Raw genomic sequence first — 11982 nt, 5'->3', positions numbered from 1 at the left:
TGTCTAGCTTAGTCCCTTTTTCATTCTGTTTTCCTTTCCCCACAGATTTCTACAGTCGTTGGGTTGGCGAGGAGTTCAATATTTATTCAGAATTTTTCACCACCTGCGCTCAGATCAATACCGAAATCCCAATAAATGACGAATCGAATGCTGGTGAGCTTACCATCACTTCACTAGACCCACCATTCTGCGCCGTCCATAACTAACTACTCCAATCTGGAAGTGATATTTTTTGTGTCCTGCCCTTTCCCTTTTCAGGCTTCCAGTCTTCGATACACTTCATTCTCGTGGTCAGTTTTTTTGCTTTCTCTTCGGTTCGTTGTGTCGAGCGAATTAGAAAACAAAAGCAAGAGAAAGTAACAAACCTTTCATTGCGTAGCTGCAGTACAACTCGTAGTAAGGATGATGTCTGTGATACCGCCAGGTCACCACAGACCTCTTCGATCGGGAACACGTCTCTTATTCCTTGTTCCATTTCAGTCATGAATGAGACTTGTACAAGGTAATCTGGACATGTTTGATTGTAAACTCCTACAAGAACGTACCAAGGTTCATGTGCTTCGTAGGTTTCAGCTGCCCACGCTCCAGTGGCGCATAACGCGAAGTTTCTGCGAGACATCTACAGCGCCAATCACTTTCGCCAGCTTGATTTTCCCTCAAATTATTTCCTTTTCGTGAAGGCACCGTCGAGTGGCAGAAAAATACCTTTTTGACGAGAGTGATCCCTTATAAGAGAGGGCTGTCACCAAGATCCCTATCGCTTGCTCTTGGGACAGAAATAATGTGATTTTATTTTTTATCCGGATGTTTTAAACTTATTTTGTAAAGTACAATGGATTACTCCACTCTGCCACGAAAGATTACTTCATACCTCCAGCACTCATTCAATACTCTCGTGCTTTGTTTGGACATACCAGTGCAACGTGGTAATGCTCATCACCGGTTTTGTCGGTCATTCGGAAACCGCTTTTTGTGCCGCGTACCTTGACCAAGCACTGCAGCGGAAGCAAATCCCCTCAGTTTAAGTTATCTTCTCGGTATGATTATTTTTTGTGGGAATGGCCTGATTACTATGTCAGCAGTCTGTCAACAATGAGCCTCAGTATCAGCCTGTGGCATCTGGAAGTTGTGTTTTTGACCATCGATGTCCAAACTGTGCTTATCCCTGCTAAAGGTCTGAAGCCGATCGAGATCCCACATAATTATTAAAGTTTCATTCTCGACTTATCACTTCACTCAGCTTGAAGTTGAACTTGTTTCATTCTTTGTGAGTAAAGTGCTGTATTCTGTTTTTCAGACACTGTTGGGGATTCCTTAACAGCCCTGGCGACTGAATTCTACACATCTCTATTGAAGCAAGTGTGTGCATCCATTTGCGCCTTACCAGCCGGTTGCTACCACTATCTTGTGAGTCAAAAGCCTTCACTGATTTCTGTCGTATTCTTGTTGAATATGTGACAAAACTTCACACATTTGTTTCGGTTAACTGAACGGTCGAAGTAAACTACGCCTGAAACAAGGTGTGACAGGTTTACGTACACATGCACCGTCACATACTGAGTTCTGAAATATATGCACCAGAATAAAACCGAAATTGTAAGTACATCGTTCGGTGTACATAAGGAGTGCATTATTCTGGCTTGATTGGGGTATTTCGTTCCTTAAGCGGGTGGGAGGTGAGACAGAGGTGAATGATTCGGCAGTTTTGTCTCACAGAAACCTCACGTTAGTGGCATCGTCCTGATAAGCATGCATGGCATCAAACAAGCCACTCACAAGCACTTGACATTTGTGAACATTGACAATGCGGAGGATGCTGGTAGTGTTAAGTCCATCGTTCCTCGTTGTTTACTTCGTTGAGTGACTCTTCACTCGACTATTTTATCACTGCGTGCGTAAGGTTCCCCCTCAACAACCCAGCGACAGCCTGAGGTCTGCAGTCCTCCCAAGCGCTCCATACACAGAAGAGACGATACAAGTGCAACGGTAGATACTACTGATGAGGCGTGTGAGTAGTCTTTGGCTTTCTAGTAACTCCGCTTCGCGTCCAATGGAAGGTGGGGTTTATTACAGAATTTGTGGAAATGCCTTGCAGCATTCGTTTGCAATTGCGTGATATTCAATGAGTATCCAGGAAAGTTCAAAAAGATGCGTTAAAGAAGAAGACGTATTAAGTTTTTTTTATAAAAAAAACAAGGTGCATACGAGAGGTTTACTTTCCTGTTCACTAGTTTTTGACTGTTAAGTTGGTGTTTTCTAATGAACGACTCCGCGGCGAAGGACTTTCCTCCTTTCACAGGTACCTTTGCAATTTTTGTTGATGGGTATTTCCTCCATACAGGATTCCCCGTTCTGGAGTATGAGAGTCAGCTCACGTTTGTGTCCTAGGTTGACTTCTGATATGGCAGTATGAAAAAGGTACACCCGAAATGTACCTTGATTTTAAAGTCAGATTGCTTATGATTTATCAGCGGTGCGATATAGTGGGAGTTAGCTGATCACATCCTGTCCGCAATGGAATAGTGTGTAACCTCATATTTCGAATCAGTAACGCTAGGTCTGCAAACGAGGCTTATCAGAATATGGTGGTCAGGACACGTACTGCGAGTGCTAGTACACTATCCGCCACTTTTCCGAAATCTTTAGCGAAGGTTTAGGTTACCGCAACGCAAAACGGGGGTGGCTACAGGCAAACTGAGTATTTGGTGGATCCCCTGCCCTCCTGCCTTGTTTCTCCATGAAGGTGACTTTAATCCCCGTAAAATACATAGCACGTAACCAGATGGCAAAAATGGTGTCACGTTGTGGCCGGTCTACTAAACTAACATTGATTGTTGTGTTGGGTGAGATCTACAAATGATGTTGGGTCTATATAACTGATGGTCACTTAGTCCAACGTAATACACGTATGTGCTTCTTTCAACCAAAGCTGTGTGCACTTTCAAGAGTACTCAACTTTTTGCACCAAGCCCTCACACTTCCTTTTTGCACCATTTGCTGATCGATCAATCTGGGTTCGACTTGGATTTAGCCAGTTCACCCTGGTTCCTAGGAGTTTGGAGGTAGCCGGTGGTTCGCTTGTATTCTATCGTTTTTTACGCATGGATTTTCCCGCAGATCATGCGGTTAGTGACCTTCGCAGGGGTGTAAAATTGCTCTTTAGGGAACTGCAGTTTGACTTCTCTGAATATAGAAAATCCTATTAAATCTAGTGGGAAGTGTTTACTGTGGTAGTATTCTGTCTTCAAAGGAGCAGCATCTCTCTGCGAGATTGCTGTATCTAATGTGAACTTTTCTCATTTGTGATGCTCGGTTAATGTAACACCACAAGTTTGTCGCTCTTGTTGGAAGCCAAGCTGCCGCGTGGTTACACTTATTTCTTGTGTGCTCCTTTGTTGAGGGAATACTCATCTCAACTAGTTCTGAAACTGCTGCGGCATTGACAACCACCCTTATTCTAATGCCAGCAGGGATTATCTACTTGTGCGTACATCTCTAGCTCCGTGGATGTCTTAAAGGAATCAATCAAAGTTAAACAGGAGGAGAATCTTAAAACACATGAATTTGTACTTCTTTTCAACCGAACTCTTTTTTGCAGTTTTTATGGCTCCTGGCGTCTTCAACCTTACCCCTGTTTCTTTACCTAGGAACAGGCACTGTTGCGGGGTTTACTTGTCAACCATCCGTGGACCAATTTATTTGTTGCGGACGTTTGGTGCTTCTTAGCCCGGTAAGTCCTTTAGCCTGTTGGATCCTGGGTACAGCCGTGGGAATTTGGGTGGGAAACATGATGTAAACCACAGCGAGTCTATCATGGATAACATGTACCACGGACTTAACCGAAATTTCTAAACAAACCCTCTTTTGTTTCTTGATAAATGTCACGTGTGGGAATTCAAACGTTACTTTATTAGACACTGTGTTACCGTACAAGCGATGATTATCATGCATGCGACACAGGCTTCTCGACTGCATCCATATTTTCCTAGGCACGGAAATAAAAAGATGACCAGCTTCAGGAATCCCTCGTCTCACTTTTGCAGGCCTCGGCAGACTGTATATCTTTTTCCTTCATTGTGGCCACGCGGTCGTTTATTGGTAATTTATTGCTTACGAAGGGACTGAGCATTATCGTGCGGTGACCGGTTGAGGATACTGTCACTCCTGCGTTTTCCCTACCACGTTGCTCTTGATGACTTTCATCGGCGTAGCAGGAGACAGCAGCAATCTTGTTCGTCGTGCTTTATAGCTGTACAACCACAAAACGATTGTCAACAGAAAGAGGATGCGGGTGGTACCCCCATCACAAGAATTCTGGGATTCTTAAACCTCCAAGCACTCGATTGTACAGTTTAGAAGGAAGTGATCACTCGGTTGGTCAGTGGATGGAGGGAACTTGTTAGCTTGTAGCAGTCTGCCATCGAGCTTTTCATCTGAGGGGTTTTTCCAGATGCCTTCTGTAATTTTATATCTTAAGTCTTGTTTACTGAATACATCCCCGTATTCCTGTAGTCGTAGCCTCCAACGCCGTTCAATGCCCCTGCAAGTGTATACGGAAATCCTCGTGCTGAACGTTTTTCAGGCTAGTGAGCTTAAGCAGCTCGCATACCTGCGTCTTTTTACGTGCATTTGCTCTTAACCGCATTACTGCACATAAATGTAACAGGATACACCTTGTACTTGAGTGACAGCTGATTTTCTGATTTACAGGTACGGACCCGGGGAGCTCTGCTGGCACTATGTCAATCTGTTCGCTTCAGCGATACAACAAATGGCTGTGCGTAGCAGTTCGGACGCGGGGACATTGTCGGAACGAGTGGCTATGCGGTTGGATCGATTGGGTCGGGTTTTGGCACGGTTTCTGGTTTTCTTGACACCGAAACAGCAGGTAAATTCTTAGCAGTGTCCAGACAATGCCAGACAGTTTTCGCTGAATATTAACACTTGCTGTAGGAACAGCATATGATACCTTGACCTCTTCTCGTCAGCGATTTATTAATGCCGTAAAAATCACTGGCTGTTCGGATGAGCCACAGTAGCGTATTTGTATGAAATATCCTTAGCTTTCTCGTTGGAGATGGCTTTCTTTCGTGGAATTAAGGTTCTGTTTGTGCTGTGTTCCAGTGATTTGATGGTTTGGAGTATCCAGATGGGTTATTTTCCTACATTGTGTAGTCACATACGAAACAAAGTAGTTTCTGTATCGGAGTCCTTTCAGGTGTACGGAGAGTAGACACCTTATCTGTAGAAAGGTTTTTCAAGCATCTAAACTTCAACACTAGCGATAGTGAAGAAGAATACAGGGATGTAAGTAACCGATATTGCATATACATAGTGACTCGTTTTGTGGCGGAGAATGTGCGAGTACCGCGTGAAGCACCATGGGAGCAATAAAGGAAACGAAGCTACTAGCCTTCTCGATTTCGAGCACGTGTTTAAAACTCTCAAATTGTTATAAAATAACTTGTAAGCTTTCCAGGTTTTGAACCGTCTGCGGATTATTCGTAGTTTGGTGTTCTGAGAACATACTGACCAGTATGTCGCCAATATTTCGGTTAAAGTCAGTGTGGGAAAACAGAGACTATAGAGCCCGGTATTCATCTCTTTGCCTGCCTGAAATAGACAAGAAATGGTTGAGTCAATGGACTCTTCCAAATATTCGGGTTCCAAGTATATGGATCTGAACGAGCAAGCTTTTGTGGAAACTGGCAACTGAGTTAGTCGTATCAGAGCGAGTTACCTTCAGTTGGGAAATCAATACGGGATCATCTTTCGGGAACCGAGCTCCGTGTCTACCAATCCGTCATTTATCCTTTGTTACCCTACGGATGCAAAACGTTACTTGCGAGCCGAAGATATCTGCTTGACTCTGGTGGATTAGATCATTGGTGGGGTATAATCTCTCTCAATCAAGATGTTCCAGAAACGCTTCTGCTTTAATGCCCAAAGACCGTTGGCCACAATTGTCTAGTCACACACTGCGAAAAATCAAGTGAATGTAAGCGAAGCAGCAATATGCTTCTCTCCATGTACCGATTGGATTTGCTGATACGGCGATCAACTCGAAGCTACCCATGGAACAAAAGGAGCAAACGCTTTCAGCTTCGTCATGCTGTTACTGGCGTGTCGACTTGGTGAGCAAGTTAAAACATCGTTCAATGCAACCAAGGCAGATGTCAATGGGTTGAGTTCCCATCACGTTCACGGCCCGTCTTGGTGGGCGAAAGAGTGGATCCATATATTCGTTGATCTCGTACCATGTCGCCAAGACTGGGCTGATGTGATCGGTGAGTACACTAGGGCCCGCTCATTTGTGACCCAGAGAAAGTTACCGTAAACAGAGAAGGAAGAATAGTTTGACACGGTAAAGGCAAACTTCCATGCCGTTGCATACACCTCATTCATCGCTCATCGCTGATCTCATCAGTTGATGGACGTTTGTGTCGACCTCGGTTCTGATCGTTCAACAACGGTTGCGGTATCAGCTTGGTAGCAGCGAAGACAGCCATCCAAAATCCAGGAATTGTGTCACTAGAAAGAGTAATTTCTTACGAATGACGTCACTTTCATCATCGACAGACTTTGGGTAGGAAAAGTCGGATTTGATGCTCAGTGTGCCGGTCACGCTGAACAGGAGAAATTGGTACTATTTAGTGTAAGCATTGAATGCAATCTTTTTGGTGTGCGTTATGAGTTTGACGTGCCAGTATCCTGTTATTCACAGGTGGGCTGTTTAAGAAGGCATCCATTAGTTAGTTATTTGTGCTTTCATGGTGACAGCTCCATCTAACGAAACTCCACCCACCCCAACCCGTTCTCTGTCCGTAAAATACATGTGGAAGAGTAGTTCAGTTGGATAGGAACCAGGATCGTTAGCCATTTTTAAGGTATTCACTTAAAATCGCATCTAGGTCGTCCGATGCAAGCCTGCTGTCATATCCACTGGGCCCGCATAAGGGACGTCGTCAAGGTTTGTTCGACTGGGAATGACATACTGTTCAGTCTATTGTCGTACGTTGTGAACATTATTCGACAACACTGCCCAAAGTAACCTGCTTTAGGCAACAGTTCCCATCACTGATGTCAGACTTTTTGTTCGTTTCAGAGTCAGTTTTTTGAGAGGTATCCTCTCAGAGAGGCTGCGCTGCCTAACTTATTGGATCCAGCTACCGAACATCAGGCTCCATTGATATGGCGTTTTGTGCCGTTGACCTTGTCACGTTTGCAGAAGCCGGCACAGACAATGCTGGAAGAACAGCTAGACCAAAGGTTGATTGGTTTGGTGAGAACAGTTGAAAGGCATTCTTTGAAAAAGGACTGGGATATTGAGTTGACAGTAGAGACTGTGAGTTTGCACGTTTGCATTTTGACTGGCAGTTGTCTCCTAGTTTCCAAATTGTGCTTATGAAAAATTCTGCATTGCATTGCAAAAACTACAAAGGTCTTAGCTTGATTGAAAGGACACTTCTAAGGGCGATTAAGGTCATCTCATTATTTGTTTTTTGCAGAGAGCTGTCCCAACATGAAGCTAACTGAGTCTCCCGTGAAAACCAAATTGATTTGCAAATGAGTGTATTTCTCGCATACAAAGGTCTTAGCTGGATTGAAAGGACACTTCTAAGGACGATTAAGGTCGTCTCATTATTTGTTTGTGCAGAGAGTTGTCCCAACATGAAGCTAACTGTGGGGTCGTTTCATACTCCAGCTGAATGGCAATCCTTCGAATATCCCACGATTAGGGGCACCAAATGGAGAGTTCCAAAAAGTTAGCCTTTTAGCCAATTTATAGGTTTAACGGTAGAGGAATCTTGCACATGGCAATTTGTTTTAAGTGATAACATTGTGGTCCGTCTAGTCACCTCCAAAAGGCTCAACCTAGTGAAGTTTTATGCTGCTTTTTTAATCCCAGTATTGCCCCGTGTTATGGAACTTCACACAGACTAATGGGTTTATTTGCGGACAGCACCCAGTGCACCGTCCATTCCTCACACGGCTGCTCACTTCCTTCCATTCAGGTGATTCCACATAATGGCAAGTGACTGTATTCTACTTAGGAGGTGATCTATTTCAAGATTCTGTTTCTTAATGCTAAATCTCTGCTCCGTGCATCCTTAATTGATCTTTACACAATTGGAACTCCGGTTTATCCGATAATGAATGTTTATTTTGGTGGTTGGATAATTCCTAGAGTTTTGCCATTCGGTGTTTTTTCCACAGGCCTTGGCTCTCCGATTCGTCAGCTCCATGGATTGGTCGTGGAAGGAAACGAATGCTCCTACCATTGTACGCTTAACGGCTTACTTTTTAAAGGCCTCAGCTTCCCTTGGGGACACTGTAACACGTACTACGACCGTTCCTTGTGCTCCGGTTCTATTGTCAGCACCTCAGCGTCCCCTCACAGCCCTCTCTTCCTTAGTTATGCAATGGAATATCCCATCGCAAGTTACGGAAACGCGTCCATTTCTTCAGGTATGTTGTGGTGCTTGTGTAGTTTACTTCATCCCCAAGCGCACCCATGATTTTCGTCTGCGTGCTTGCTTAGACTTCACTCTTGTTTCCACTTGTCTCCACGCGGAGCTATAACATTACCTGTTGGTTAAATGTTCCAGCACAGTCCTACTACAACGGCGCGGAATCCCAACTTTTTATTTGTTATCCTCACTCACTGTATAAGTTCCGGAGGTCTCACCTGCGTTTGTTAATGTACTATTGGCTTTACTTTTGTCATCTGTTCTGCTGGTGCGGAAAAGCTGAATGATCGTGTATTCTCTGGATCAGTCTGCCAAGCGACTATTTTCTTCTCCTGCCTGAGCTCCCGTTCAACCCCCGTCCATAGAAGACTTTCCGACCGTTTTTTGTGTGTTGCACTGCTTCGTATGAAGTAAATTCCACCGATTGTTACCATACTTTTCCGAAAATTAAGTTCTCTGGGTTTTTTTCGGCAAAACCGGTAATCAGACATATCTTCGCTACTGTGTATCCATCAGTAGTTAATTCTTAATGAAAAAACACTCATGACAAGGGAAAGCCAAAGGTGCCGAGGGCTAGTGGAGTTCGTGAATGGAGGCAAGTACAATCTTGCTTTAAACATTTTGGCCTTACCTTAAGTTGAGGTTTTGTAGAAGGACTACGATAGTCCGCGTGAAACACTTCGGGCGCATAAGGCTGTTCTTTGACTTGAGCGTTTATTTACTTCAATGTGTCTGCAGATCAGACACACTGCCTTCTAGGTCAAAGGCATTCTCTCTTGTAAACCATTTACTTCTAGATTACTTTGTCTTACTGTATCACTGCATATAGTCATCTTTGTTTCAGTGGCTAGCCTCCTGCTGTTTGGAAGCCACTCAATCGAATCCGGAAGCATCACCGTTGCTCTCCTTCGCAACACTCCGTGCTTGGTACGCATGGCTGAATTGCGATTCGTTGCAGTTTAGTCAACCCTACCCTGACTGGGTGAGTTCGTTTGCCTCTTTTCTAGTGACCAACTGTATGTTTCTTCTTTTTATGCTGAGTCTGCTTTCAAATTTCTCGCGGCCCTTTTCCTGTGATTCATTTCTGTTCATGGTTATTACGCTGGGATGTGATCGAACGCCTTCTGCTATAATGCGTGAGTGATTCATTTCTGTTCATGGTTATTGCGCTTGGATGTGATCGAACGCCTTCTGCTATAATGCTGGAACAATCCTACATGATTAGTCCAAGTCCCTCCATTTCCACCCATCTGTGTAACCTTATTCAGTCAATTCGCCTCGTAAATTTCGTGGCGTATTTTCATATTCAAGTCAGTCAAAAATTAATTGCCTGTTTTACTATAATATGCCTGTTTAGGGACTACCGTTTAGTGTTAGAAGGAGTAGTTTTCAACAACGAGTAATCCGCTCTACGCACAATACTTATGGAAAACTCAGATTGTTGCGTTTGCTTCTATATACTTCCGGAACTAAGGTGAAACGTGCTGGGGAAACTGAGGTCCTGAAATATCAGTCTTGAGAGTTATGATCGTAATAAAATGATCAATAATCGTTCAGTCTGTGCCTAGCCGCCTTGCTACCCGAAGAAAGCAAGAGGGTTGAGATATTGCCAGGTTGACCTCACCCGGCTTTTCTCTTATACCGTGCATTTTGGCGAGATCTTCCACTGTTCGACTGCATCAACCATGTTGATGGCACTGCGTACATTTGGCTTATCTTGTTCTGTCGTTGTGAACACACTAACGATTATGAACCTATTTTTCGTTATCATATCAAGACTGCCGCTTTTGCACATGCCGGCAAGACGGTGGAGTTGCTCACTGGAATTACGTGCAAGATACGTTCAGGTATCAGTTACAGCTTGAAAGCGACAACGTTTCTCAGGTTGACATGATTTCACTTCATTTCAAAGAATCAGGCGAGATTTCTTGCTACAAATAAGCCAACTTAAATGACTTCCGTGTAGTGGACTGACGTATAATCATTCGACGGAGTTGCTTGTGCCATCCTCAAGCGGTGTGGTGGTAGTGAAAAGTAGGCAACAATGATTTTAGACAGTGAGACTATTGAATGGCCACATTCACCGTGTATCTCTGGTACATCTACGTACTCACCGATCGCCAACTTACTGGGTTATGGGGCGAAGCACTAAAGTTACAATACAGTGGAAGACCTTTGTGTGGATTCCTGTAGGTGCCGGTAAGTGAATATGCTGCTGAAACAAACACTTACAACGGGAGTATAATATATTTTCCTAGTCTGTGACCACAAAGGTTTCTCTGCTGTGTTCCCCCAAATACAATTTGTTTAGACCTTGTGGGAATAAATCCAACGTTATTTCTTTGGATTTTAGATGAAAACCATTGCATCGGCTTTTGCGTGTGTTTCACCTGATTCGGCCTCACCGGTTTGCCGACCTCTACTCGCCAATCTTAAACAGGTAACTTTTAGATAAAGTTGAAAATGTTTTCCTGTCCCTCTGTTCTGCTAGTCTTTTTACCCATGCAACTTTACTTTTGCCGCAAACGAACCTACATCCGCAAGCCCTTTTCTGCTGTTGCGCTGCTGCTTTTCGAATTTTGACTTAGCTTCCTTCTTGCTCGGTTGTTTTCCAGTGGTTGACATGGTGGTCAACGTACCACTGGGCTGCCCAAGTTACAATCAGAAGGACAGGTTTGGGTCCTAATCTCTAACCTTCCGGTTAGTAGCCTTGCGACTTAACCCTTTCGCTATCTTTAGCTCGATGATACCTCTAAGTAACAATAGTGAGCTCACAACCCCATTGTCTCATGCAGTGAAATTAAGAACTAGGGATGAAGCTGCCCCACTGAATCCAACTAAGCCTTAAAATTGTAAAGTGTGTCCTCTCAGGGCGGCCCTATTGAACTTCAGTGTCTTAAAGTATTGTGCAAGTTCACTTGGTGTCCAGTAAACGGAACTTGTTTTTTTTACACTGACTGCCCATCCAGATATGCGTCTGGGCAGCCTCTTTCGAAAAGGCCTACTGGCACTCTGTTGCTCCTTAAAGTCCTTGTTTAGAGGTTTGCATTTATTCTGCTCTGTTCCTCTGTATACAATACAATTGCGTGCATACAAGTTGTAATGGCTCAGAAACTGTGACGGAATTATCATGCTTTAGAGCACTACTGTTGCTAGTGCTTCTTTTCATTCATTATCACTGCTCGTTGTACCTGTATCGATGGTGTTTGGAGGAAAATCTAGTCTCTGAGCATTTGGTCTAACTCTGGGTTTTCACACAAAACGCACATTTCCTTCTCTAATTCGCCCCGAGGAATCACACATGGCTTCGTTTGCTAAACCGCATGGTTTGGTTGCAAATGTCTCGTCACCACCGAATACTTCACAGCGATTATTATTGGCTTTAACGTTGCAATACTGACGCAGAGCCAAATACAAGTCCATGCTATCACTAGCCAAATGTGTTTAGGGGCTAGAAAAGGCGTACGACATTTTTCCACAAGGTTTATTTGTGTATGTGCAATTCATGGTT

General features: G+C 43.9%; 1 protein-coding gene across 1 annotated transcript in view; it reads left to right on the top strand.

Annotated features, from left to right (window-relative positions):
* Positions 1-11982, top strand: part of T265_13469 (hypothetical protein) — a gene marked incomplete at both ends in the record, with an annotated part of 34959 nt that overhangs the window by 22203 nt on the left and 774 nt on the right. The window contains 6 exons of the mRNA XM_009169018.1: positions 46-153; positions 1298-1407; positions 3648-3730; positions 4711-4888; positions 7106-7345; positions 10825-10911. Of these exons, the coding sequence (XP_009167282.1) occupies positions 46-153; positions 1298-1407; positions 3648-3730; positions 4711-4888; positions 7106-7345; positions 10825-10911 (806 nt within the window). The remainder of the gene's footprint in view (positions 1-45; positions 154-1297; positions 1408-3647; positions 3731-4710; positions 4889-7105; positions 7346-10824; positions 10912-11982) is intronic.

Source organism: Opisthorchis viverrini (assembly GCF_000715545.1).
Source record: "Opisthorchis viverrini unplaced genomic scaffold opera_v5_69, whole genome shotgun sequence".
Taxonomy (NCBI): domain Eukaryota; kingdom Metazoa; phylum Platyhelminthes; class Trematoda; order Opisthorchiida; family Opisthorchiidae; genus Opisthorchis; species Opisthorchis viverrini.
The sequence above is the reverse complement of the archived record's forward strand: the minus strand, read 5'-3'. Positions and strand labels throughout refer to the sequence as shown.